The sequence below is a fragment of the Ascaphus truei genome, chromosome 19, assembly GCF_040206685.1.
Source record: "Ascaphus truei isolate aAscTru1 chromosome 19, aAscTru1.hap1, whole genome shotgun sequence".
Classification (NCBI taxonomy): domain Eukaryota; kingdom Metazoa; phylum Chordata; class Amphibia; order Anura; family Ascaphidae; genus Ascaphus; species Ascaphus truei.
The window spans coordinates 21,848,632-21,875,042 of record NC_134501.1 but is presented as its reverse complement, the minus strand read 5'-3'; the positions used below and the strand labels follow the sequence as shown (position 1 = coordinate 21,875,042).

The window sequence follows — 26,411 nt, the reverse complement described above, 5'->3', positions numbered from 1 at the left end:
ATATAAAGGCATGGCGAGGCTCTGCATATTAAAGGCATGGAGAGGCTCTGCATATAAAGGTATGGCGAGGCTCTGCATATTAAGGCATGGCGAGGCTCTGCATATAAAGGCATGGAGAAGCTCTGCATATAAAGGCATGGAGAAGCTCTGCATATTAAGGTTTGGAGAGACTCTGCATATAAAGGCATGGCGAGGCTCTGCATATAAAGGCATGGCGAGGCTCTGCATATAAAGGCATGGCGAGGCTCTGCATATAAAGGCATGGCGAGGCTCTGCATATAAAGGCATGGCGAGGCTCTGCATATAAAGGCACGGCGAGGCTCTGCATATAAAGGCACGGCGAGGCTCTGCATATAAAGGCACGGCGAGGCTCTGCATATAAAGGCACGGCGAGGCTCTGCATATAAAGGCACGGCGAGGCTCTGCATATAAAGGCACGGCGAGGCTCTGCATATTAAAGGCATGGAGAAGCTCTGCATATTAAGGCATGGAGAGGCTCTGCATATAAAGGCATGGCGAGGCTCTGCATATAAAGGCATGGAGAGGCTCTGCATATTAAGGCATGGCGAGGCTCTGCATATTAAGGCATGGAGAGGCTCTGCATATTAAGGCATGGCGAGGCTCTGCATATTAAGGCATGGAGAGGCTCTGCATATAAAGGCATGGAGAAGCTCTGCATATTAAGGCATGGCGAGGCTCTGCATATAAAGGCATGGCGAGGCTCTGCATATAAAGGCATGGCGAGGCTCTGCATATAAAGGCATGGCGAGGCTCTGCATATAAAGGCATGGCGAGGCTCTGCATATAAAGGCATGGCGAGGCTCTGCATATAAAGGCATGGCGAGGCTCTGCATATAAAGGCATGGCGAGGCTCTGCATATAAAGGCATGGCGAGGCTCTGCATATAAAGGCATGGCGAGGCTCTGCATATAAAGGCATGGCGAGGCTCTGCATATAAAGGCATGGCGAGGCTCTGCATATTAAGGCATGGCGAGGCTCTGCATATTAAGGTTTGGAGAGGCTCTGCATATTAAGGCATGGCGAGGCTCTGCATATAAAGGCATGGCGAGGCTCTGCATATAAAGGCATGGCGAGGCTCTGCATATAAAGGCATGGCGAGGCTCTGCATATAAAGGCATGGCGAGGCTCTGCATATTAAGGCATGGCGAGGCTCTGCATATTAAGGTTTGGAGAGGCTCTGCATATTAAGGCATGGCGAGGCTCTGCATATAAAGGCATGGCGAGGCTCTGCATATAAAGGCATGGCGAGGCTCTGCATATAAAGGCATGGCGAGGCCCTGCATATAAAGGCATGGCGAGGCCCTGCATATAAAGGCATGGCGAGGCTCTGTATATTAAGGCTATACTGTACACAGAGCGGGCGTTCTCCTGGAGCTCACCTGTACTAACACCTTCCGAAGCTTCTCAAAGTATTTGGGGAAATCGGCTTCCACGTGCAGGTCCTCGATGGCCAGGAAAGCGGCTAATGACTGGATGATGTCACCGGCCAGATCCATATCGTCCGTGCGCAGAGAGACCTGCAGGGAGCGCGCGGCGGGAACATTACAGCGCAGAAACGTGCGGGGAGCGAGCGGCGGGAACATTACAGCGCAGAGAGACGTGAAGGGAGTGAGCGGCGGGAACATTACATCGCAGGGACCTGCGGGGAGCGAGCGGCGGGAACATTACATCGCAGAAACGTGCGGGGAGCGAGCGGCGGGAACATTACATCGCAGAAACGTGCGGGGAGCGAGCGGCGGGAACATTACAGCGCAGAGAAACATGCGAGGAGCGAGCGGCGGGAACATTACATCGCAGAAACGTGCGGGGAGCGAGCGGCGGGAACATTACATCGCAGAAACGTGCGGGGAGCGAGCGGCGGGAACATTACAGCGCAGAAACGTGCGGGGAGCGAGCGGCGGGAACATTACATCGCAGAAACGTGCGGGGAGCGAGCGGCGGGAACATTACATCGCAGAAACGTGCGGGGAGCGAGCGGCGGGAACATTACATCGCAGAAACGTGCGGGGAGCGAGCGGCGGGAACATTACAGCGCAGAGAAACATGCGAGGAGCGAGCGGCGGGAACATTACAGCGCAGAGAAACATGCGGGGAGCGAGCGGCGGGAACATTACAGCGCAGGGACCTGCGGGGAGCGAGCGGCGGGAACATTACAGCGCAGAAACGTGCGGGGAGCGAGCGGCGGGAACATTACAGCGCAGAGAAACATGCGGGGAGCGAGCGGTGGGAACATTATAGCGCAGAAACGTGCGGGGAGCGAGCGGCGGGAACATTATAGCGCAGAGACATGCGAGGAGCGAGCGGTGGGAACATTATATCGCAGAGAAACATGCGGGGAGCGAGCGGTGGGAACATTATAGCGCAGAAACGTGCGGGGAGCGAGCGGTGGGAACATTATAGCGCAGAAACGTGCGGGGAGCGAGCGGTGGGAACATTACATCGCAGAGAAACATGCGGGGAGCGAGCGGTGGGAACATTATAGCGCAGAAACGTGCGGGGAGCGAGCGGCGGGAACATTATAGCGCAGAGACATGCGAGGAGCGAACGACGGGAACATTATAGCGCAGAGACATGCGAGGAGCGAGCGGCGGGAACATTATAGCGCAGAGACATGCGAGGAGCGAGCGGCGGGAACATAATAGCCCTGGTTTATCAGCGAGATGAAAGGTAAGGAGCAGTGAGGGAGGGTGTTATTACCTGGCCGTTGGGTTTCACACTGATGACCAGAGGTCCCGCACTGCGCAGACACGTGAAGCTGACAGGAAATGGCGCGCTCTGCGTATCTGTGTCCTCTGGCAACAAGAAGTTCTGATTCAGCCACAAGACAACCTACAAACCAGGACAAGGCTTTACGTTCTGTGAGTGCTTGCAACGTCCTGGGTATCTGTGACGGTGAAGGGGTACCCAGGCTCACTAATAAAGCTTCAGCCCACTTGGGTACCCCTGATCCATGTGTTGAGGTCCTAGAGTGTCAGCTCTTGGACCTAGATGTCAGAAATGCATTACTGTGACTGTGTGCAAATTTTGCGGCATTAAAGATTTTTCTGTGTTTTGCCTTTTCTCGGGGTGCTGGGACCAGGAGATTTCTAGGCTGCAAGTTTCAGGGTGCTTTTGCCAGAGAAAGTCTTCACAGAATGTGTCTATGTATCGGGGTTCCGGAGTTACAGGATACCCCAAAAGTTGGATCCGAGAATCAAGTGAGATTCTCGGATACAGCCAAGCACATTGCTCCGGGCAAACTCCGACCCTGAAAACGTTCTTGCGACTCACCGCCAGCATTCCTGCTGCAGCATAATCCAGACAAGGTAAACGGGGCATGAAGGAGTTAATGCATACCTGCACCATACAGGGGGTCCCTAGTATAAGGAGGGGTGCCCAAGTACCCTGAACCTAGTATAGGGGGTTCAGGGGATGATCCAGCTATATGATAAAGCTGTGAGTGTTTTTTGGTGTGCAAAAAAAGTTTAAAAGTCATTTCAAGAGTGTGGCAAGGATGGGGCTACTGAGTGTAGGTCGTATATCCCCTCACTCCATCCCTGACACCAGAACAGGGACTTACACATTTTTATCACACACACGATACAGAGCACAGTATATTTTATTAAAGAGTTACGTTTAATAGGTATATGTACTGATAACCTGTGAATGAACTGTGGGATTTCCGAGTCATGGATTCCGAGAGACCAGTTGGCTACCAAGCTTGGTGCCTCTGGGTCTGTGCGGAGTCCGGACTTGAAAGCCTCAGGGATGCCAAGGTGTTAGAACAGGAGGGGTACTGCAGTTCTGCCTGAGTACCCACGTCCTGGGCTAACACAGGGCTATCCGGCCACCATTTGCCCTTCCCAGACTCTGGAGCCTGGACAGCGGGTGGGCTCAGTATGCCAAGAAGCAGAGGTGCCAGGTTGGCGCATGCCCCTCGGCAGAATGAGAATAGGTACCCACCCGGCTTTACAATACCGACAAATCGGTGATTGGCTGGCAGGAGAATTCCCACGCTCTGATAGGCTGTAGAGGTTTGTGAATGGGACACTGAAACCCATACGAAACCTTGCAGCCAATCAGGAGCGCAGATTCCAAGCGCCAAACCAACAGCGGCAAATTTAAAGATGCGCTGTGCTGAATAGACGCGAGCCGGCTTCAAAGATTTTGAGTGAGAACATTTTCTAAGTCCCGCTTTTTGGGAACGTGGCGGTCGCGGCTGGCATTGCTGCCGAAATCAGTTCCAGGACTTTCGTGATTACCTCCCGGTCATGGGAAAGTGCTCCTACAGAGGTCATTTTTGTGAATTTCGTTTAAAGGACAAGTTTATTCGTTAGCCCCGTTCCCAGTAAGTGTGTTAACCCTGTAAATTGTGTTACATTGTGTGTATGTCTTGTCCTGAAATAAACCACAATTTATTTTACCTCCTTGCTTTGCGCAATCATGTGATCCCGGTATAAAAAGGTGTTGATAAACCTGGTCTCCCGTGACAGTGTCCCGCTCTGCGCGCGGAGCGCAGCACGCGCAGGGCGCAGCACTCACCCTTTGAACACGCTCACTGATGGTGAAGGTCACGTAGCTCGGGGGCTCCGGGGTGGAGGCAGGATTACTTAACACATACATGGAGAATCGAGGCAGCTGCCGCGTCAGTTCAAATACGTGGAACTGTACACTGCAGGAAAGCAAAGCACAGGCGGCTCTGATCAGCACCCTACTCTGAACCCACTGAAAGAGATCTTACCTGTTATATACTGTACATTAATCTCACAGCGAGGGGCTCTTACCTGTTATATACTGTACATTAATCTCACAGCGAGGGGCTCTTACCTGTGATATATATTAATCTCACACTGAGGGGCTCTTACCTGTGATATACATTAATCTCACACTGAGGGGCTCTTACCTGTGATATACATTAATCTCCCATGGAGGAGCTCTTACCTGTGATATACATTAATCTCACACTGAGGGGCTCTTACCTGTGATATACATTAATCTCACACGGAGGGGCTCTTACCTGTTATATACATTAATCTCCCATGGAGGAGCTCTTACCTGTGATATACATTAATCTCACACTGAGGGGCTCTTACCTGTGATATACATTAATCTCACACGGAGGGGCTCTTACCTGTTATATACATTAATCTCCCATGGAGGAGCTCTTACCTGTGATATACATTAATCTCACACTGAGGGGCTCTTACCTGTGATATATATTAATCTCACACTGAGGGGCTCTTACCTGTGATATACATTAATCTCACACTGAGGGGCTCTTACCGGTGATATACATTAATCTCCCATGGAGGAGCTCTTACCTGTAATATACATTAATCTCACAGCGAGGGGCACTTACCTGTGATATACATTAATCTCACAGCGAGGGGCAATAACCTGTGATATACATTAATCTCACACTGAGGGGCTCTTACCTGTCATATACATTAATCTCACAGCGAGGGGCTCTTACCTGTGATATACATTAATCTCACACTGAGGGGCTCTTACCTGTGATATACATTAATCTCACACGGAGGGGCTCTTACCTGTGATATACATTAATCTCACACTGAGGGGCACTTACCTGTGATATACATTAATCTCACACTGAGGGGCTCTTACCTGTGATATACATTAATCTCACAGCGAGGGGCTCTTACCTGTGATATACATTAATCTCACACTGAGGGGCTCTTACCTGTGATATACATTAATCTCACACTGAGGGGCACTTACCTGTGATATACATTAATCTCACACTGAGGGGCACTTACCTGTGATATACATTAATCTCACACTGAGGGGCACTTACCTGTGATATACATTAATCTCACACGGTGGGGCACTTACCTGTGATATACATTAATCTCACACGGAGGGGCTCTTACCTGTGATATACATTAATCTCACAACGAGGGGCACTTACCTGTGATATACATTAATCTCACAGCGAGGGGCAATAACCTGTGATATACATTAATCTCACAGCGAGGGGCTCTTACCTGTGATATACATTAATCTCACAGCGAGGGGCTCTTACCTGTGATATACATTAATCTCACAGCGAGGGGCTCTTACCTGTTACAGTATATACATTCATCTCACAGCGAGGGGCTCTTACCTGTGATATACATTAATCTCACACTGAGGGGCTCTTACCTGTGATATACATTAATCTCACAGCGAGGGGCTCTTACCTGTGATATACATTAATCTCACACTGAGGGGCTCTTACCTGTGATATACATTAATCTCACACGGAGGGGCTCTTACCTGTGATATACATTAATCTCACACTGAGGGGCACTTACCTGTGATATACATTAATCTCACACTGAGGGGCACTTACCTGTGATATACATTAATCTCACACTGAGGGGCACTTACCTGTGATATACATTAATCTCACACGGTGGGGCACTTACCTGTGATATACATTAATCTCACACGGAGGGGCTCTTACCTGTGATATACATTAATCTCACAACGAGGGGCACTTACCTGTGATATACATTAATCTCACAGCGAGGGGCAATAACCTGTGATATACATTAATCTCACAGCGAGGGGCTCTTACCTGTGATATACATTAATCTCACAGCGAGGGGCTCTTACCTGTGATATACATTAATCTCACAGCGAGGGGCTCTTACCTGTTACAGTATATACATTCATCTCACAGCGAGGGGCTCTTACCTGTGATATACATTAATCTCACACTGAGGGGCTCTTACCTGTGATATACATTAATCTCACAGCGAGGGGCTCTTACCTGTGATATACATTAATCTCACACTGAGGGGCTCTTACCTGTGATATACATTAATCTCACACGGAGGGGCTCTTACCTGTGATATACATTAATCTCACACTGAGGGGCACTTACCTGTGATATACATTAATCTCACACTGAGGGGCTCTTACCTGTGATATACATTAATCTCACACGGAGGGGCTCTTACCTGTGATATACATTAATCTCACACTGAGGGGCACTTACCTGTTATATACATTAATCTCACAGCGAGGGGTTCTTACCTGTGATATATATTAATCTCACACTGAGGGGCACTTACCTGCGATATACATTAATCTCACACTGAGGGGCACTTACCTGTGACATACATTAATCTCACACGGAGGGGCACTTACCTGTGATATACATTAATCTCACACTGAGGGGCACTTACCTGTGATATACATTAATCTCACAGCGAAGGGCTCTTACCTGTGATATACATTAATCTCACAGCGAGGGGCACTTACCTGTGATATACATTAATCTCACACTGAGGGGCTCTTACCTGTGATATACATTAATCTCACACTGAGGGGCACTTACCTGTGATATACATTAATCTCACACTGAGGGGCACTTACCTGTGATATACATTAATCTCACACTGAGGGGCATTTACCTGTGATATACATTAATCTCACACTGAGGGGCACTTACCTGTGATATACATTAATCTCACACTGAGGGGCTCTTACCTGTGATATACATTAATCTCACACTGAGGGGCACTTACCTGTGATATACATTAATCTCACACTGAGGGGATCTTACCTGTGATATACATTAATCTCACACTGAGGGGCACTTACCTGTGATATACATTAATCTCCCACTGAGGTGCACTTACCTGTCATATACATTAATCTCACACAGAGGGGCTCTTACCTGTGATATACATTAATCTCACACTGAGGGGCTCTTACCTGTGATATACATTAATCTCACACTGAGGGGCACTTACCTGTGATATACATTAATCTCACACTGAGGGGCACTTACCTGTGATATACATTAATCTCACACTGAGGGGCACTTACCTGTGATATACATTAATCTCACACGGTGGGGCACTTACCTGTGATATACATTAATCTCACACGGAGGGGCTCTTACCTGTGATATACATTAATCTCACAACGAGGGGCACTTACCTGTGATATACATTAATCTCACAGCGAGGGGCAATAACCTGTGATATACATTAATCTCACAGCGAGGGGCTCTTACCTGTGATATACATTAATCTCACAGCGAGGGGCTCTTACCTGTGATATACATTAATCTCACAGCGAGGGGCTCTTACCTGTTACAGTATATACATTCATCTCACAGCGAGGGGCTCTTACCTGTGATATACATTAATCTCACACTGAGGGGCTCTTACCTGTGATATACATTAATCTCACAGCGAGGGGCTCTTACCTGTGATATACATTAATCTCACACTGAGGGGCTCTTACCTGTGATATACATTAATCTCACACGGAGGGGCTCTTACCTGTGATATACATTAATCTCACACTGAGGGGCACTTACCTGTGATATACATTAATCTCACACTGAGGGGCACTTACCTGTGATATACATTAATCTCACACTGAGGGGCACTTACCTGTGATATACATTAATCTCACACGGTGGGGCACTTACCTGTGATATACATTAATCTCACACGGAGGGGCTCTTACCTGTGATATACATTAATCTCACAACGAGGGGCACTTACCTGTGATATACATTAATCTCACAGCGAGGGGCAATAACCTGTGATATACATTAATCTCACAGCGAGGGGCTCTTACCTGTGATATACATTAATCTCACAGCGAGGGGCTCTTACCTGTGATATACATTAATCTCACAGCGAGGGGCTCTTACCTGTTACAGTATATACATTCATCTCACAGCGAGGGGCTCTTACCTGTGATATACATTAATCTCACACTGAGGGGCTCTTACCTGTGATATACATTAATCTCACAGCGAGGGGCTCTTACCTGTGATATACATTAATCTCACACTGAGGGGCTCTTACCTGTGATATACATTAATCTCACACGGAGGGGCTCTTACCTGTGATATACATTAATCTCACACTGAGGGGCACTTACCTGTGATATACATTAATCTCACACTGAGGGGCTCTTACCTGTGATATACATTAATCTCACACGGAGGGGCATTTACCTGTGATATACATTAATCTCACACGGAGGGGCTCTTACCTGTGATATACATTAATCTCACACTGAGGGGCACTAACCTGTGATATACATTAATCTCACACTGAGGGGCTCTTACCTGTGATATACATTAATCTCACACTGAGGGGCACTAACCTGTCATATACATTAATCTCACAGCGAGGGGCTCTTACCTGTGATATACATTAATCTCACACTGAGGGGCTCTTACCTGTGATATACATTAATCTCACACGGAGGGGCTCTTACCTGTGATATACATTAATCTCACACTGAGGGGCACTTACCTGTGATATACATTAATCTCACACTGAGGGGCTCTTACCTGTGATATACATTAATCTCACAGCGAGGGGCTCTTACCTGTGATATACATTAATCTCACACTGAGGGGCTCTTACCTGTGATATACATTAATCTCACACTGAGGGGCACTTACCTGTGATATACATTAATCTCACACTGAGGGGCACTTACCTGTGATATACATTAATCTCACACTGAGGGGCACTTACCTGTGATATACATTAATCTCACACGGTGGGGCACTTACCTGTGATATACATTAATCTCACACGGAGGGGCTCTTACCTGTGATATACATTAATCTCACAACGAGGGGCACTTACCTGTGATATACATTAATCTCACAGCGAGGGGCAATAACCTGTGATATACATTAATCTCACAGCGAGGGGCTCTTACCTGTGATATACATTAATCTCACAGCGAGGGGCTCTTACCTGTGATATACATTAATCTCACAGCGAGGGGCTCTTACCTGTTACAGTATATACATTCATCTCACAGCGAGGGGCTCTTACCTGTGATATACATTAATCTCACACTGAGGGGCTCTTACCTGTGATATACATTAATCTCACAGCGAGGGGCTCTTACCTGTGATATACATTAATCTCACACTGAGGGGCTCTTACCTGTGATATACATTAATCTCACACGGAGGGGCTCTTACCTGTGATATACATTAATCTCACACTGAGGGGCACTTACCTGTGATATACATTAATCTCACACTGAGGGGCACTTACCTGTGATATACATTAATCTCACACTGAGGGGCACTTACCTGTGATATACATTAATCTCACACGGTGGGGCACTTACCTGTGATATACATTAATCTCACACGGAGGGGCTCTTACCTGTGATATACATTAATCTCACAACGAGGGGCACTTACCTGTGATATACATTAATCTCACAGCGAGGGGCAATAACCTGTGATATACATTAATCTCACAGCGAGGGGCTCTTACCTGTGATATACATTAATCTCACAGCGAGGGGCTCTTACCTGTGATATACATTAATCTCACAGCGAGGGGCTCTTACCTGTTACAGTATATACATTCATCTCACAGCGAGGGGCTCTTACCTGTGATATACATTAATCTCACACTGAGGGGCTCTTACCTGTGATATACATTAATCTCACAGCGAGGGGCTCTTACCTGTGATATACATTAATCTCACACTGAGGGGCTCTTACCTGTGATATACATTAATCTCACACGGAGGGGCTCTTACCTGTGATATACATTAATCTCACACTGAGGGGCACTTACCTGTGATATACATTAATCTCACACTGAGGGGCTCTTACCTGTGATATACATTAATCTCACACGGAGGGGCTCTTACCTGTGATATACATTAATCTCACACTGAGGGGCACTTACCTGTTATATACATTAATCTCACAGCGAGGGGTTCTTACCTGTGATATATATTAATCTCACACCGAGGGGCACTTACCTGCGATATACATTAATCTCACACTGAGGGGCACTTACCTGTGACATACATTAATCTCACACGGAGGGGCACTTACCTGTGATATACATTAATCTCACACTGAGGGGCACTTACCTGTGATATACATTAATCTCACAGCGAAGGGCTCTTACCTGTGATATACATTAATCTCACAGCGAGGGGCACTTACCTGTGATATACATTAATCTCACACTGAGGGGCTCTTACCTGTGATATACATTAATCTCACACTGAGGGGCACTTACCTGTGATATACATTAATCTCACACTGAGGGGCACTTACCTGTGATATACATTAATCTCACACTGAGGGGCATTTACCTGTGATATACATTAATCTCACACTGAGGGGCACTTACCTGTGATATACATTAATCTCACACTGAGGGGCTCTTACCTGTGATATACATTAATCTCACACTGAGGGGCACTTACCTGTGATATACATTAATCTCACACGGAGGGGCATTTACCTGTGATATACATTAATCTCACACTGAGGGGCTCTTACCTGTGATATACATTAATCTCACACTGAGGGGCACTAACCTGTGATATACATTAATCTCACACTGAGGGGCTCTTACCTGTGATATACATTAATCTCACACTGAGGGGCACTAACCTGTGATATACATTAATCTCACACTGAGGGGCACTTACCTGTGATATACATTAATCTCACAGCGAAGGGCTCTTACCTGTGATATACATTAATCTCACAGCGAGGGGCTCTTACCTGTGATATACATTAATCTCACACTGAGGGGCTCTTACCTGTGATATACATTAATCTCACACTGAGGGGCACTTACCTGTGATATACATTAATCTCACACTGAGGGGATCTTACCTGTGATATACATTAATCTCACACGGAGGGGCTCTTACCTGTGATATACATTAATCTCACACTGAGGGGCACTTACATGTGATATACATTAATCTCACACTGAGGGGCACTAACCTGTGATATACATTAATCTCACACTGAGGGGCTCTTACCTGTGATATACATTAATCTCACACTGAGGGGCACTAACCTGTGATATACATTAATCTCACACTGAGGGGCACTTACCTGTGATATACATTAATCTCACACTGAGGGGCACTTACCTGTGATATACATTAATCTCACACTGAGGGGCACTTACCTGTGATATACATTAATCTCACACGGAGGGGCTCTTACCTGTGATATACATTAATCTCACACTGAGGGGCTTTTACCTGTGATATACATTAATCTCACACGGAGGGGCTCTTACCTGTGATATACATTAATCTCACACTGAGGGGCACTTACCTGTGATATACATTAATCTCACACTGAGGGGCTTTTACCTGTGATATACATTAATCTCACACTGAGGGGCACTTACCTGTGATATACATTAATCTCACACGGAGGGGCACTTACCTGTGATATACATTAATCTCACACGGAGGGGCACTTACCTGTGATATACATTAATCTCACACTGAGGGGCTTTTACCTGTGATATACATTAATCTCACACGGAGGGGCTCTTACCTGTGATATACATTAATCTCACACTGAGGGGCACTTACCTGTGATATACATTAATCTCACACTGAGGGGCTTTTACCTGTGATATACATTAATCTCACACTGAGGGGCTTTTACCTGTGATATACATTAATCTCACACGGAGGGGCTCTTACCTGTGATATACATTAATCTCACACGGTGGGGCACTTACCTGTGATATACATTAATCTCACACTGAGGGGCTTTTACCTGTGATATACATTAATCTCACACGGAGGGGCACTTACCTGTGATATACATTAATCTCACACGGAGGGGCTTTTACCTGTGATATACATTAATCTCACACGGAGGGGCACTTACCTGTGATATACATTAATCTCACACGGAGGGGCTTTTACCTGTGATATACATTAATCTCACACGGAGGGGCTCTTACCTGTGATATACATTAATCTCACACTGAGGGGCTCTTACCTGATATACATTAATCTCACACGGAGGGGCACTTACCTGTGATATACATTAATCTCACAGCGAGGGGCTTTTACCTGTGATATACATTAATCTCCCACGGAGGAGCTCTTACCTGTGATATACATTAATCTCACACGGAGGAGCTCTTACCTGTGATATACATTAATCTCACACGGAGGGGCACTTACCTGTGATATACATTAATCTCACACGGAGGAGCTCTTACCTGTGATATACATTAATCTCACACGGAGGGGCTCTTACCTGCTTCTGTACCCCACAAACGCTTTGATGTGCAGATCCACCGGGACGTCTTTAGGGGGACAGATGGGAACTCGGACGCGGCCTGTGAGATGCTGAGCGCTGGGATGGACAACGTGGCTTTCCCCTTCAAATATCCCTTCAGCAAAGATCAGCACGGCGCGGATTATGGTATCTAACGGATACAGAGCCCACCACCGCCTGCGTCATTATATTATATATACACTTGTATATTAGTACTTCAGTATTAGGAGATACCTTTTTTATTTGGACTAACAATTGATGTAGTATGACAAGCTATTGAGAGTTTTCCTCTCTTCCTCAGGTCAGCAATACTGATTAACAAAGGATTCTAGGTCTTAAACAGAGATTAGAAAAGAAAAAAAACGAAGAGATGCAAGATGCGAGAGCACAGCACAGCTGATCCTGTCTCCCGGTGTCTCTGCACACCCTACGCGTTTTGCAGCGTTGTAGCTGCTTCGTCAGGAGATAAGTTCCCGCTGAGAGGCTGCCTCTCTGACCAGCTCTTCCTCTTCGGAGACACGGAGGCAGTGACGTCGTCAGACGCCAACCTGAACCGGCACCAGCGACGTGGAGAGATGCCAGCACCGGAGGGCGAGGGACCCCCAACACACCACAGAGAGACACCGCGGGAGCAAACCGTCAGCGGGCAAGCTGTATACCATTAACAGTGGAAGTCTACAAACTTTCAGTCACAAGCTTGCACAGGAACAACGGAGCCTATGGAGACGCCTGCCATAGGATTTATCTACAGATAAGAACTTTTAGACACTCCCATGGAGTGCAGTTTTTACTGATTTTAACCATATCTGTTATTGAAGATTGTCTATTTTTCTGATGCTTTTCTCCTATGCGCATACATACAGAAGGTCCTATGTGACCAGCCTTGAAGGGACATGTCCTCTCACCATTTGACGTTGAGATACTGAGTTCCACGTGTGCAGGGTGCGTGTCCGAGCCCTGACTGACCGACAGCGCCGTCTGCAGCTGAGTGTTTGCTGGAATGACTCCCATGTGCCCGTCAGACTCGCTCACTTGGACTCGGGACTCGGCCTGCTGCAGAATGAGAGAACAGACGCAGGCTCCATGTGTGGGGAGGAAATACATGGCCAGTGATGAGATGGGTTAGGGTCAGCACCAATCAGCCTGGGCAGATAAAGCAGCACATGGGGATTTATAGGTTTGCAATGATGTCTGGTGTGCAGCCATCATATGTACCATATGTTCATCCTATATGTCACCTGTGTGTATCCAGGGGCTGTGCGATGAGGTGTGTATCCTGTGCTGTGCAGCCCGGGATTGTGTGCCACGATGCGTGTGCCAGGAGTGCACTTTGCGGTACGTATGCTGGGAGTTCGATGTGAGGTGCATCTCCCAGGAGTCTGTGATACGGGGTGCACTGTGCCCCCCCGGAGTTCGCAAAGTAGTGTGCATCATGGGAGTGCGCGGCACGGTGTGTATCCCCAGAGTACGTGACGCGTATCCCGGGAGTGTCCGGCACTATGTGTATCCTGGGAGTGTGCAGTGTGTATCCCGGGAGTGTCCGGCACTATGTGTATCCTGGGAGTGTGCAGTGTGTATCCCGGGAGAGTGTGCCATAGTGTGGGTATCCCAGGAGAGCGCGGCGCATGTATCTCGGGAGAGCGCGTCGCGGTGTGTGTATCCCAGGAGAGCGCGTCGCGGTGTGTGTATCCCAGGAGAGCGCGGTGTGTGTATCCCAGGAGAGCGCGGCGTGTGTATCCCAGGAGAGCGCGGCGCGGTGTGTGTATCCCAGGAGAGCGCGGCGCGTGTATCCCAGGAGAGCGCGGCGCGGTGTGTGTATCCCAGGAGAGCGCGGCGTGTGTATCCCAGGAGAGCGCGGCGCGGTGTGTGTATCCCAGGAGAGCGCGGCGCGTGTATCCCAGGAGAGCGCAGTGTGTGTATCCCAGGAGAGCGCAGTGTGTGTATCCCAGGAGAGCGCGTCGCGGTGTGTGTATCCCAGGAGAGCGCGTCGCGGTGTGTGTATCCCAGGAGAGCGCAGTGTGTGTATCCCAGGAGAGCGCGGCGTGTGTATCCCAGGAGAGCGCGGCGCGTGTATCCCAGGAGAGCGCGGCGCGTGTATCCCAGGAGAGTGCGGCGCGTGTATCCCAGGAGAGCGCGGCGCGTGTATCCCAGGAGAGCGCGGCGCGGTGTGTGTATCCCAGGAGAGCGCGGCGTGTGTATCCCAGGAGAGCGCGGCGCGTGTATCCCAGGAGAGCGCGGCGCGTGTATCCCAGGAGAGCGCAGTGTGTGTATCCCAGGAGAGCGCAGTGTGTGTATCCCAGGAGAGCGCGTCGCGGTGTGTGTATCCCAGGAGAGCGCGTCGCGGTGTGTGTATCCCAGGAGAGCGCGGTGTGTGTATCCCAGGAGAGCGCGGCGTGTGTATCCCAGGAGAGCGCGGCGCGTGTATCCCAGGAGAGCGCGGCGCGTGTATCCCAGGAGAGCGCGGCGCGTGTATCCCAGGAGAGCGCGGCGCGTGTATCCCAGGAGAGCGCGGCGCGTGTATCCCAGGAGAGCGCGGCGCGTGTATCCCAGGAGAGCGCGGCGTGTGTATCCCAGGAGAGCGCAGCGTGTGTATCCCAGGAGAGCGCGGCGTGTGTATCCCAGGAGAGCGCGGCGTGTGTATCCCAGGAGAGCGCGGCGCGTGTATCCCAGGAGAGCGCAGAGTGTGTATCCCAGGAGAGCGCGGCGCGTGTATCCCAGGAGAGCGCGGCGCGTGTATCCCAGGAGAGCGCGGCGCGTGTATCCCAGGAGAGCGCGGCGCGTGTATCCCAGGAGAGCGCGGCGCGTGTATCCCAGGAGAGCGCGGCGCGTGTATCCCAGGAGAGCGCGGCGCGTGTATCCCAGGAGAGCGCGGCGCGTGTATCCCAGGAGAGCGCGGCGCGTGTATCCCAGGAGAGCGCGGCGCGTGTATCCCAGGAGAGCGCGTCGCGGTGTGTGTATCCCAGGAGAGCGCGGCGCGTGTATCCCAGGAGAGCGCGGCGCGTGTATCCCAGGAGAGCGCGGCGCGTGTATCCCAGGAGAGCGCGGCGCGTGTATCCCAGGAGAGCGCGGCGCGTGTATCCCAGGAGAGCGCGGCTCGTGTATCCCAGGAGAGCGCGGCGCGTGTATCCCAGGAGAGCGCGGCGCGTGTATCCCAGGAGAGCGCGGCGCGTGTATCCCAGGAGAGCGCGGCGCGTGTATCCCAGGAGAGCGCGGCGCGTGTATCCCAGGAGAGCGCGGCGCGTGTATCCCAGGAGAGCGCGGCGCGTGTATCCCAGGAGAGCGCGGCGCGTGTATCCCAGGAGAGCGCGGCGTGTGTATCCCAGGAGAGCGCGGCGCGTGTATCTCGGAAGAGCGCGGCGCGTGTATCCCAGGAGAGCGCGGCGCGTGTATCCCAGGAGAGCGCGGAGCGTGTATCTCGGAAGAGCGCGGCGCGGTGTATGTATCCCGGGAGAGCGTGGCGCAGTGTATTTATCATGGGAGAGCGCGGCGTGGTGTGTATCCGGAGTCCGGCTCTTCCTGGGAGTGAACGCAGCGTATCCCACCGCTGGGCTGTAGAACGAGCTCACACCTTGGAATTCTCCTGGTAATTCTTCAGTTCCAGCAGCAGGTTCTGCTTCTTGTGGCTGAGCTCCCTGACTAGTTCCTGCTCCACACTGGTGTCCATGAGACTCCCTGCAGCCTCCTGACTGGAGGGGAGATAACCCCGCACTGTGACAGAGAAACAACATTACTTCCAGAGAATGAGAACGTGCCCCACGGAGACACATATAGCAGGGCTGAAACTAAGCGACAAGGCCGACTCGTCCCACACCTTTCCTACCATTTCACAGCTGCTCCATGTATGTAATGTTAATGTATGTATGTAATCTTAATGTATGTATAATGTTAATGTATGTATGTAATGTTAATGTATGTATGTAATCTTAATGTATGTATAATGTTAATGTATGTATGTAATGTTAATGTATGTATGTATGCCTTTATTAATATGGCTCCATCTATGTACATAGCGTGTCACAGGAGTAATACACGTGACATAACAATATAACATAATGGGAAATAAGCACGTCAGATATAAAAGTAACATTAGGAAAAGGAGGCCTTGCCCCGAAGAGCTTACAATCCAAGTAAGCCATGTTTAATATCTCAGGATATATAGAACTCATTTGTGTCTGGTGATAATCAGCAGCTCAGTGCTAAATAAGGGGAAGAAAGGAAGCAGCTTTTACAATATCCGTATGATCGCCATTTTGAAGTCCCCACAAAAAGAAAATTGCCATCAATTTTCCTCTTAAAATAACACGAGTGGGTCATTTCTGTCATTTCAATCTGTCTGCAACGAACGTACTCCTTTCCCGCACTCTCACCCTCCTCGCCGGTACAGAAACCCAGCTCAGCCCCCCAGCACTGCGTTCCCTGCTGTTCTCTCCTACGGTGGTCTCTCCCTATTGACAAGCCCACTGCCACCTCAGGTGCCCATCTTATCTCTCTGATCTCCTCCTACGGTCTCTCCCAATGTCCACCTCTCATACTCACTGCAATGGCTGCACTCTTAATCTGCTTTTCTCCCACTTTTGCTCGGTCTCCAACTCCTCTAACATGCCTTTCCCTCTCTCTGATTACCACCTCCTAACCTTTAACCTCACTCTACCCTCCACAACACCAACTTCCCCGCGCACATACAGAAACCTACATACCCTGGACCCCCTCCAATTTTCAATACTTTTACAACCTCTCCTATCTCCCTTCTCCTACCTACCCTTCCCTGTCCAGACATCGCAACCTCTCTATATGACAGTATGTGCTCGGAAGCCTTAGATAATATAGCTCCCGCCACCACACTTCGCCCCCAGCAATTTAAGCCACAACTGTCACACACACACACACACACACACACACACACCTTACCCGCTACCTCCAAAAGTGCTCACGCATTGCGGGACGTTACTGGAGGAAATCCCGCTCTAAAAGCAGACTTCCTCCACAATAAATTCACGTTCTCCTATAACACTGCCCTCTCCCTTAGTCAATCACACCTACTTCTCTTCACTCATACAAACTCTGTTCTCTAACCCTCAACGGCTATTCACCACCTTTAACTCTCTTCTCTGCCCAATTGCACCTGCACCCCCTTCTACCCTCATCACCTACTTCACGTATAAGATTGAAGACATGGCATCTCTTCATGTCAGCTCCATACACTACACCTATCTTCCCTCGCACATCTAAATCCACCCTCAGCTCATTTTTCCCTGTGACTGAGGATGAGGTCTCTGCACTCCTCATCTCGCCCTATAACCGGCCCCCTTGATCCTATTCACTCATCTCACCATAAAACTTGCCTCCAATCCCTCACATCTCCTCTGCAGCCTCTCTGGCGCACTAAGCCCCACCCTAACTCACCTATTTAACCTCTCTCTCACCTTCTTTCAAACACGCACTCCTCACGCTGATTCTAATGGTAACCTCTCTTAACCCAGCCTCCCGATCACTTCTCCCCTTTGCCTCCAAGCTTCTTGAGCAACTTGTATACACCGGCCAGACTCACTTTCTCTCCTCCAACTCCCTGCTTGATTCTTCGCAATCTAGTTTCCGTTCTCTACACTACACAGAGACAACACTAACAAAAGTGGCCAATGATCACAACCAAGTCCAAGGGTCACTTCTCCTTGCTAATTATCCTGGATCTCTCTGCAGCCTTCGACACTGGTCGATCACCCCCTTCTCCTAAACATTCTCTACTCCATTGGCTTCCGTGACGCAGCCTTCTCCTGGCTCACATCCCACCTTTCCAACTGCTCCTTCTGTGTTTCCTTCTCTGGTGTCTCCTCATCTTCACTCCCTCTTCCTGTTGGGGTCCGACAACACTCCGTCCTTGGCCCCCTGCTCTTCTCACCTCTAGACCTCTTCTCTTGGTGAACTTATACAATCTTTTGACTTTCAGTACCATCTTTATGCCGATGACACCCAAATTTACCGCTCCTCCCCTGACCTCTTCCCCGCTCTCCTGTCCCATATCACCAACTGTCTCTGCAATCTCTTGCATGTCTCACCGCTACCTGAAGCTTAACATATCCAAGAAGGGAAGCAGGCACACGGTCTTATGCATAGAAGCCCTCTCCTCGATAAAGGCAGCTGTATACTGCTGAAACGTTGGATTTTTTGGTACATTAAACTTCACTGCATAAGACCGTGTGCCTACTTCTCTTCACTGACATACCCTGGGATGTCTGGACCTCCCTGGACCCAGTGCACCGGCAGATAAGTTCCCCCTCCAGCCCCATATTATTGAGTGCCTGTACTCCTCTCTATTACTGCTTAACATGTCAAAACAGAACTAATACTCTTTCCCTTTTCCAGAGCCACACCTACACCCGAACTCTCCCTCACGGTCAATACCACCACAATCTCGTGCACCTCAACCCCGCTGTCTAGGTGTCGTCTTTGACTCTTATCTTTCCTTCATTCCTCATGAAGTTCTGCTGTCTACACCTCGAAAATATTGCCAAGATTCCCCCTTTACTCACGCACGATACAACTAAAATCATAATTCACTCCCTTATCCCGCCTTGACTACTACAACCTTCTCCTCGTTGGCACTCCCCTTGTCCGCTTCTCCCAACTCTAAGCCATCCAAATGCTGCTGCCAAATTCATGTATCTCACTCACTGCTCCACTTAGGCTGCTCCACCATGCAAATCCCTGCACTGGCTTCCCATATCCTCTAGAATTAAAGGTAAATCCCGAATTCTTACAAAGGTCACAACAAAACTACCCCCCCTTACATCGCAGCCCCCATCCCCAAATATATCCCTAAACGCCCCCTCCGTTCTGCCCACAACATCCACCTTTCGTCCCTCCTTATTACCTCCTCTCAGTCCCACCTACAAGACTTCTCTGGTGCTGCCCCCTCTCTCTGGAATCCTCTGGTGCTGCCCCCTCTCTGGAATCCTCTGGTGCTGCCCCCTCTCTCTGGAATCCTCTGGTGCTGCCCCCTCTCTCTGGAATCCCCTGGTGCTGCCCCCTCTCTCTGGAATCCCCTGGTGCTGCCCCCTCTCTCTGGAATCCTCTGGTGCTGCCCCCTCTCTCTGGAATCCTCTGGTGCTGCCCCCTCTCTCTGGAATCCTCTGGTGCTGCCCCCTCTCTCTGGAATCCTCTGGTGCTGCCCCCTCTCTCTGGAATCCTCTGGTGCTGCCCCCTCTCTCTGGAATCCTCTGGTGCTGCCCCCTCTCTCTGGAATCCTCTGGTGCTGCCCCCTCTCTCTGGAATCCTCTGGTGCTGCCCCCTCTCTCTGGAATCCCCTACCACACACCAGACTCCCCCAGCTTTCAGACACTTGAAAGCTGTTCCTTTTAAAGGAAGCCTTTCTGGCATACAGCCAACATCCCTCCACCACGTGGCGCTTTACAAATAACCAATAATTATAATAATTTCTGTACATGGTGACTGTGGCTGCTCTGATTAGAGGTCAATTTCTCAATCCTCTCCCCAGCCAGGCCAAATTACTAGTATAGCCCACAGCAGTATAGTATATACTATTTCCAAAACAAATCTGGCTGGGGGTCCAGAGCAAACCCTGATATAAAGCGGGGATCTCACATATCCATATTCTGTGCAGGGGAGCCCACGCGTCATGCACACACCTGTCATTCTCACAAGCTGGGGGGGGGGGGATGGCCTCACCTTCCCCATCGATGGAGCAGACCACCAGCTGAGGGCTCCCATCCATGCGGTAATCTCCCTCCACCACACCCGCCACAGAGGAGGAGAAGTTATCTTTGAAGATCACCTCCCCGGTGCGGTCACTGCGAGCATCAATCTGCAAAATCCCAGAGACTGTGAGACCCCCTCAATATCACTCACATTCTGCGCAGTCACGGGGGGGGGGGGGGGGGGGATCCTCAACATAAGGACAGTCTAATCCGAATACCGAGCAGTACACCTAACTGATAAGGAGCTCTGTGCTGTACACCTAACTGATAAGGAGCTCTGTGCTGTACACCTAACTGATAAGGGAGCTCTGTGCTGTACACCTAACTGATAAGGAGCTCTGTGCTGTACACCTAACTGATAAGGAGCTCTGTGCTGTACACCTAACTGATAAGGGAGCACTGTGCAGTACACCTAACTGATAAGGAGCTCTGTGCAGTACACCTAACTGATAAGGAGCTCTGTGCTGTACACCTAACTGATAAGGGAGCTCTGTGCTATACACCTAACCGATAAGGAGCTCTGTGCTGTACACCTAACTGATAAGGAGCTCTGTGCTGTACACCTAAGTGATAAGGAGCTCTGTGCTGTACACCTAACTGATAAGGGAGCACTGTGCAGTACACCTAACTGAAAAGGAGCTCTGTGCAGTACACCTAACTGATAAGGAGCTCTGTGCAATACACCTAACTGTTAAGGAGCTCTGTGCTGTACACCTAACTGATAAGGAGCTCTGTGCTGTACACCTAGCTGATAAGGGAGCTCTGTGCTGTACACCTAACTGATAAGGAGCTCTGTGCTGTACACCTAACTGATAAGGAGCTCTGTGCTGTACACCTAACTGATAAGGGAGCACTGTGCAGTACACCTAACTGATAAGGAGCTCTGTGCAGTACACCTAACTGATAAGGAGCTCTGTGCTGTACACCTAACTGATAAGGGAGCTCTGTGCTATACACCTAACCAATAAGGAGCTCTGTGCTGTACACCTAAGTGATAAGGAGCTCTGTGCTGTACACCTAACTGATAAGGGAGCACTGTGCAGTACACCTAACTGATAAGGAGCTCTGTGCAATACACCTAACTGTTAAGGAGCTCTGTGCTGTACACCTAACTGATAAGGAGCTCTGTGCTGTACACCTAACTGATAAGGAGCTCTGTGCTGTACACCTAACTGATAAGGAGCTCTGTGCAGTACACCTAACTGATAAGGAGCTCTGTGCTGTACACCTAACTGATAAGGAGCTCTGTGCTGTACACCTAACTGATAAGGAGCACTGTGCTGTACACCTAACTGATAAGGAGCTCTGTGCTGTACACCTAACTGATAAGGAGCTCTGTGCTGTACACCTAACTGATAAGGAGCTCTGTGCTGTACACCTAACTGATAAGGGAGCTCTGTGCTGTACACCTAACTGATAAGGGAGCACTGTGCTGTACACCTACCTTTCCATTGGACCACCCAGTGATCAGTTCACACACCCCGTCTGAGTTGAGGTCGAAAGCGTGTATACTCATTGCAAGGTTCTTAGACTTGAAAGAAGGAAACACAGAGAGAAAGATCAGGGTGACATGTTCCCCAATATTGTAAGTAAGGGGGTACATATTCCCTGATACTGTAATTAGGGGGTACACATTTCCGGATACAGTATCAGGGAATGTGTACCCCCTAATTACAGTATCCGGGAATGTGTACCCCCAAATTACAGTAATTAGGGGGTACACATTCTGCCCCTGTTCCTCCCACATTCACACTCACAGTATCCCTCCTCCCTGCTCCGAGTCCCTCATTCCCATTCACACTAGCCCCTCCACCCCCACTCACACTTACAGTATCCCCCTCTCCCACTCACAGTATCCCTTCTCCCCATTCACTCACAGTATCCCTCCTCCCTACTCACACAAGCCCACCCTCCCTGCTCCGAGTCCCTCATTCCCACTCACACTAGCCCCTCCACCCCCACTCACACTAACAGTATCCCCCTCTCCCACTCACACAGTATCCCTTCTCCCCATTCACTCACAGTATCCCTCCTACCTACTCACACTCACAGAAGCCCCTCCTCCCTGCTCCCTCTAGTCCCTCCTCCCCACTCACACTAGCGCCTCTTCCCTAGCTCACACTCACAGTATCCCTCCTATCCCGCTCACTCACAATATCCGTCCCCCCCCGCTCACAGTATCCCTCCTTCCCACTCACACTATCCCTACTAACTGGTCACACTAACAGTATCCCTCCTCCCTGCTCACACGAGTCCCTCCTCCCCACTCACACTAGTCCATCCTCCCCAACTCACACTCACAGTATCCGTTATATCCCGCTCACTCACAGTATCCCTCCTCCCCGCTCACACTATCCCTCCTCCCTGCTCACTCACAGAAGCCTCTCCTCCCGCTCCGAGTCCCTCCTTCCCACTCACAGTATCCCCTCTCCCTCTCACAGTATCCCTCCTCCCCGCTCACACTATCCCTCCTCTCTGCCCACACTCACAGTATCCCTCCTCTCTGCCCACTCACAGTATCCCTCCTCACACTCACGGTATCCCTCCTCCCTGCTCACACTCACAGTATCCCTCCTCCCTGCTCACACTCACAGTAGCCCTCCTCTCTGCCCACACTCACAGTATCCCTCCTCTCTGCCCACACTCACAGTATCCCTCCTCACACTCACGGTATCCCTCCTCCCTGCTCACACTCACAGTAGCCCTCCTCCCCACTCACACTATCCCTCCTCCCCGCTCACACTCACAGTAGCCCTCCTCCCCACTCACACTATCCCTCCACCCCGCTCACACTCATAGTAGCCCTCCTCCCTGCTCACAGTATCCCTCCTCACACTCACAGTAGCCCTCCTCCCTGCTCACAGTATCCCTCCTTCCCGCTGTTTGTGCCTTGTTGAAGGTTCTATGAATAAACAATACTTTCCTGAAACATACTTTAATTCTCCAGTATCGAGCTGTGCGGTCATACACCCCCACTGTGCCGTTAGAAAGCGCGTAACCAAAGCGGCTGGCGTACATTGGGCATAGTGCTGTGATGGTCTGGAAGGGAAAGAGTGAAAACACAAGTCTCTCATCACATCCCCAGCCACTCACAGGGAGGAGTCCCTGCTCTCAGGACGGACACAGATTTCCAGCCACTCACAGGACGGACACAGAGAGTCCCAGCCACTCACAGGGAGGAGTCTCTGCTCTCAGGACGGACACAAAGTCCCAGCCACTCACAGGACGGACACAGAGAGTCCCAGCCACTCACAGGGAGGAGTCTCTGTTCTCAGTGGTTGGGACTCTGTGTCAGTCCTGTGAGTGGCTGGGACTCTGTGTCCATCCTCACAGGTAGGAATCCCTGCTCTCAGGACGGACTCCGAGAGTCCCAGCCACTCACAGGGAGGAGTCCCTGCACTCAGGAAGGACACAGAGTCCCAGCCACTCACAGGAAAGAGTCCCTGCTCTCAGGACGGACACAAAGTCCCACCCACTCACAGGGAGTAGTCACTCTCTGCTCTCAGGACGGACACGGAGACCCTCTCGTGTGTTCTAGTTTTTACGTGTGATCGTTTCATTCCTCATTGTACTGATAGATCTGAAACTGGGATTAATAAAGAGTGGGATCTGTGAAGAGCAACTGGCAGGTTGGAAAAAGGGGGGATAAGGTACAGAGCCTGTGGTATTACAGGGAGTGTCCGAGCATTAAGCCCTCCCAGGTGCCCCGAGGCACAGACCGATTAATACCGGCACATACTCAGCTTATTGAATATCTCATCTCGAGACAGTTCCCGTGTGACCGTCAGCCTGAGCAGCTTTACGAGGGGTGTAAGCAGACAGCGCTCAGGATAGGAACACGACAGGACTCGCGCACTGACGTGCAGGAGCAATTATAACTTGTAGCGAGCCCCCAATTACCGGGCCTCTTACCTCAGTCTCTGTCATTTCAGCCACAATCTCATCTTCCTTAAAGACTCTGATGTCAAAGTCTTCCGATCCAACAAGAAGCTAAACAATTAATATCAAAAGACAACAATTAATATCAAAGCCTTCAGCGCTTTTCTCACCGTTGTCAAAAAGTACAAACAGATAAGTCGGCGGCGTGTGACACTTCTCACAGTGCGGCGATCCCTGTCAGGGGCCTTCAGGGAATTAATCCACCTTAATATTCACCCTTTCATTGCTTCCCCCATTCATCCACCTTAATATTCACCCTTCCATTGCTTCCCCCATTCATCCACCTTAATATTAACCCTTTCATTGCTTCCCCCATTCATCCAACTTAATATTAACCCTTTCATTGCTTCCCCCATTCATCCACCTTAATATTCACCCTTCCATTGCTTCCCCCATTCATCCACCTTAATATTCACCCTTCCATTGCTTCCCCCATTCATCCACCTTAATATTCACCCTTCCATTGCTTCCCCCATTCATCCACCTTAATATTCACCCTTTCATTGCTTCCCCCATTCATCCACCTTAATATTCACCCTTCCATTGCTTCCCCCATTCATCCACCTTAATATTCACCCTTCCATTGCTTCCCCCATTCATCCACCTTAATATTCACCCTTCCATTGCTTCCCCCATTCATCCACCTTAATATTCACCCTTTCATTGCTTCCCCCATTCATCCACTTTAATATTCACCCTTCCATTGCTTCCCCCATTCATCCACCTTAATATTCACCCTTTCATTGCTTCCCCCATTCATCCACTTTAATATTCACCCTTCCATTGCTTCCCCCATTCATCCACCTTAATATTCACCCTTCCATTGCTTCCCCCATTCATCCACCTTAATATTCACCCTTCCATTGCTTCCCCCATTCATCCACCTTAATATTCACCCTTTCATTGCTTCCCCCATTCATCCACTTTAATATTCACCCTTCCATTGCTTCCCCCATTCATCCACTTTAATATTCACCCTTCCATTGCTTCCCCCATTCATCCACCTTAATATTCACCCTTTCATTGCTTCCCCCATTCATCCACTTTAATATTCACCCTTCCATTGCTTCCCCCATTCATCCACCTTAATATTCACCCTTCCATTGCTTCCCCCATTCATCCACCTTAATATTCACCCTTCCATTGCTTCCCCACTGGCGAGTTAATGGCGTTAATGCCCATATGTGCTGCCAGAGGACAGACTTTTATCAGAACGCTAATCTCAATGGGAGCGAGAGTCAGAGGGACTGAGAATATGGGCTGGAGTCATGCGTTTAACTAGAACCGCTCCGTAAATCCAGAGACATTGTGCTCATTAACTCCTCAGCTGCTGAAGAGCATCATAAAAGCACTTACAATGCGTTCCTGAAGCCTCCAGCAGCAGCGGGGGGGGTTTTAATTCCCAGTAAATGAGCACAGAGAGACGCACCTCTTTCTTCCCATCGCCGTCAAAGTCACACAGCGCTAACGATCGCACGTTATCTCCGGTAACCTACAAAACAAAAAGATCCCGATCACAGCAGAACTAGTGCAGTTGTGTGTTCAGCGGGCATCAATCCAACGCACATTACTCCAGAGTATCAGCAACGGGTTAACAACAGGGACACAGCATCACATCCCATACACCCATGCACAAAAGTGTCAGCAACACCCCCTCCCTCCGCCGCCTCCCCCCC

General features: G+C 49.6%; 1 protein-coding gene across 10 annotated transcripts in view; it reads right to left on the bottom strand.

The window, feature by feature from the left end:
* The window catches only part of BBS2 (Bardet-Biedl syndrome 2), a 49,309-nt gene that overhangs the window by 5,579 nt on the left and 17,319 nt on the right, over nt 1–26,411 (bottom strand). For 9 of the 10 annotated variants that reach the window (XM_075576872.1, XM_075576871.1, XM_075576877.1 and 6 more), the window contains 11 exons: nt 26,165–26,227; nt 24,709–24,786; nt 23,731–23,835; nt 22,241–22,327; nt 20,768–20,903; nt 16,653–16,792; nt 13,990–14,137; nt 13,064–13,235; nt 4,543–4,672; nt 2,719–2,850; nt 1,401–1,538 (listed from right to left, as the gene is read on the bottom strand). In XM_075576872.1, the coding sequence (XP_075432987.1) occupies nt 1,401–1,538; nt 2,719–2,850; nt 4,543–4,672; nt 13,064–13,235; nt 13,990–14,137; nt 16,653–16,792; nt 20,768–20,903; nt 22,241–22,327; nt 23,731–23,835; nt 24,709–24,786; nt 26,165–26,227 (1,329 nt within the window). The remainder of the gene's footprint in view (nt 1–1,400; nt 1,539–2,718; nt 2,851–4,542; nt 4,673–13,063; nt 13,236–13,989; nt 14,138–16,652; nt 16,793–20,767; nt 20,904–22,240; nt 22,328–23,730; nt 23,836–24,708; nt 24,787–26,164; nt 26,228–26,411) is intronic. The other variant, XM_075576876.1, reaches the window with a different exon arrangement.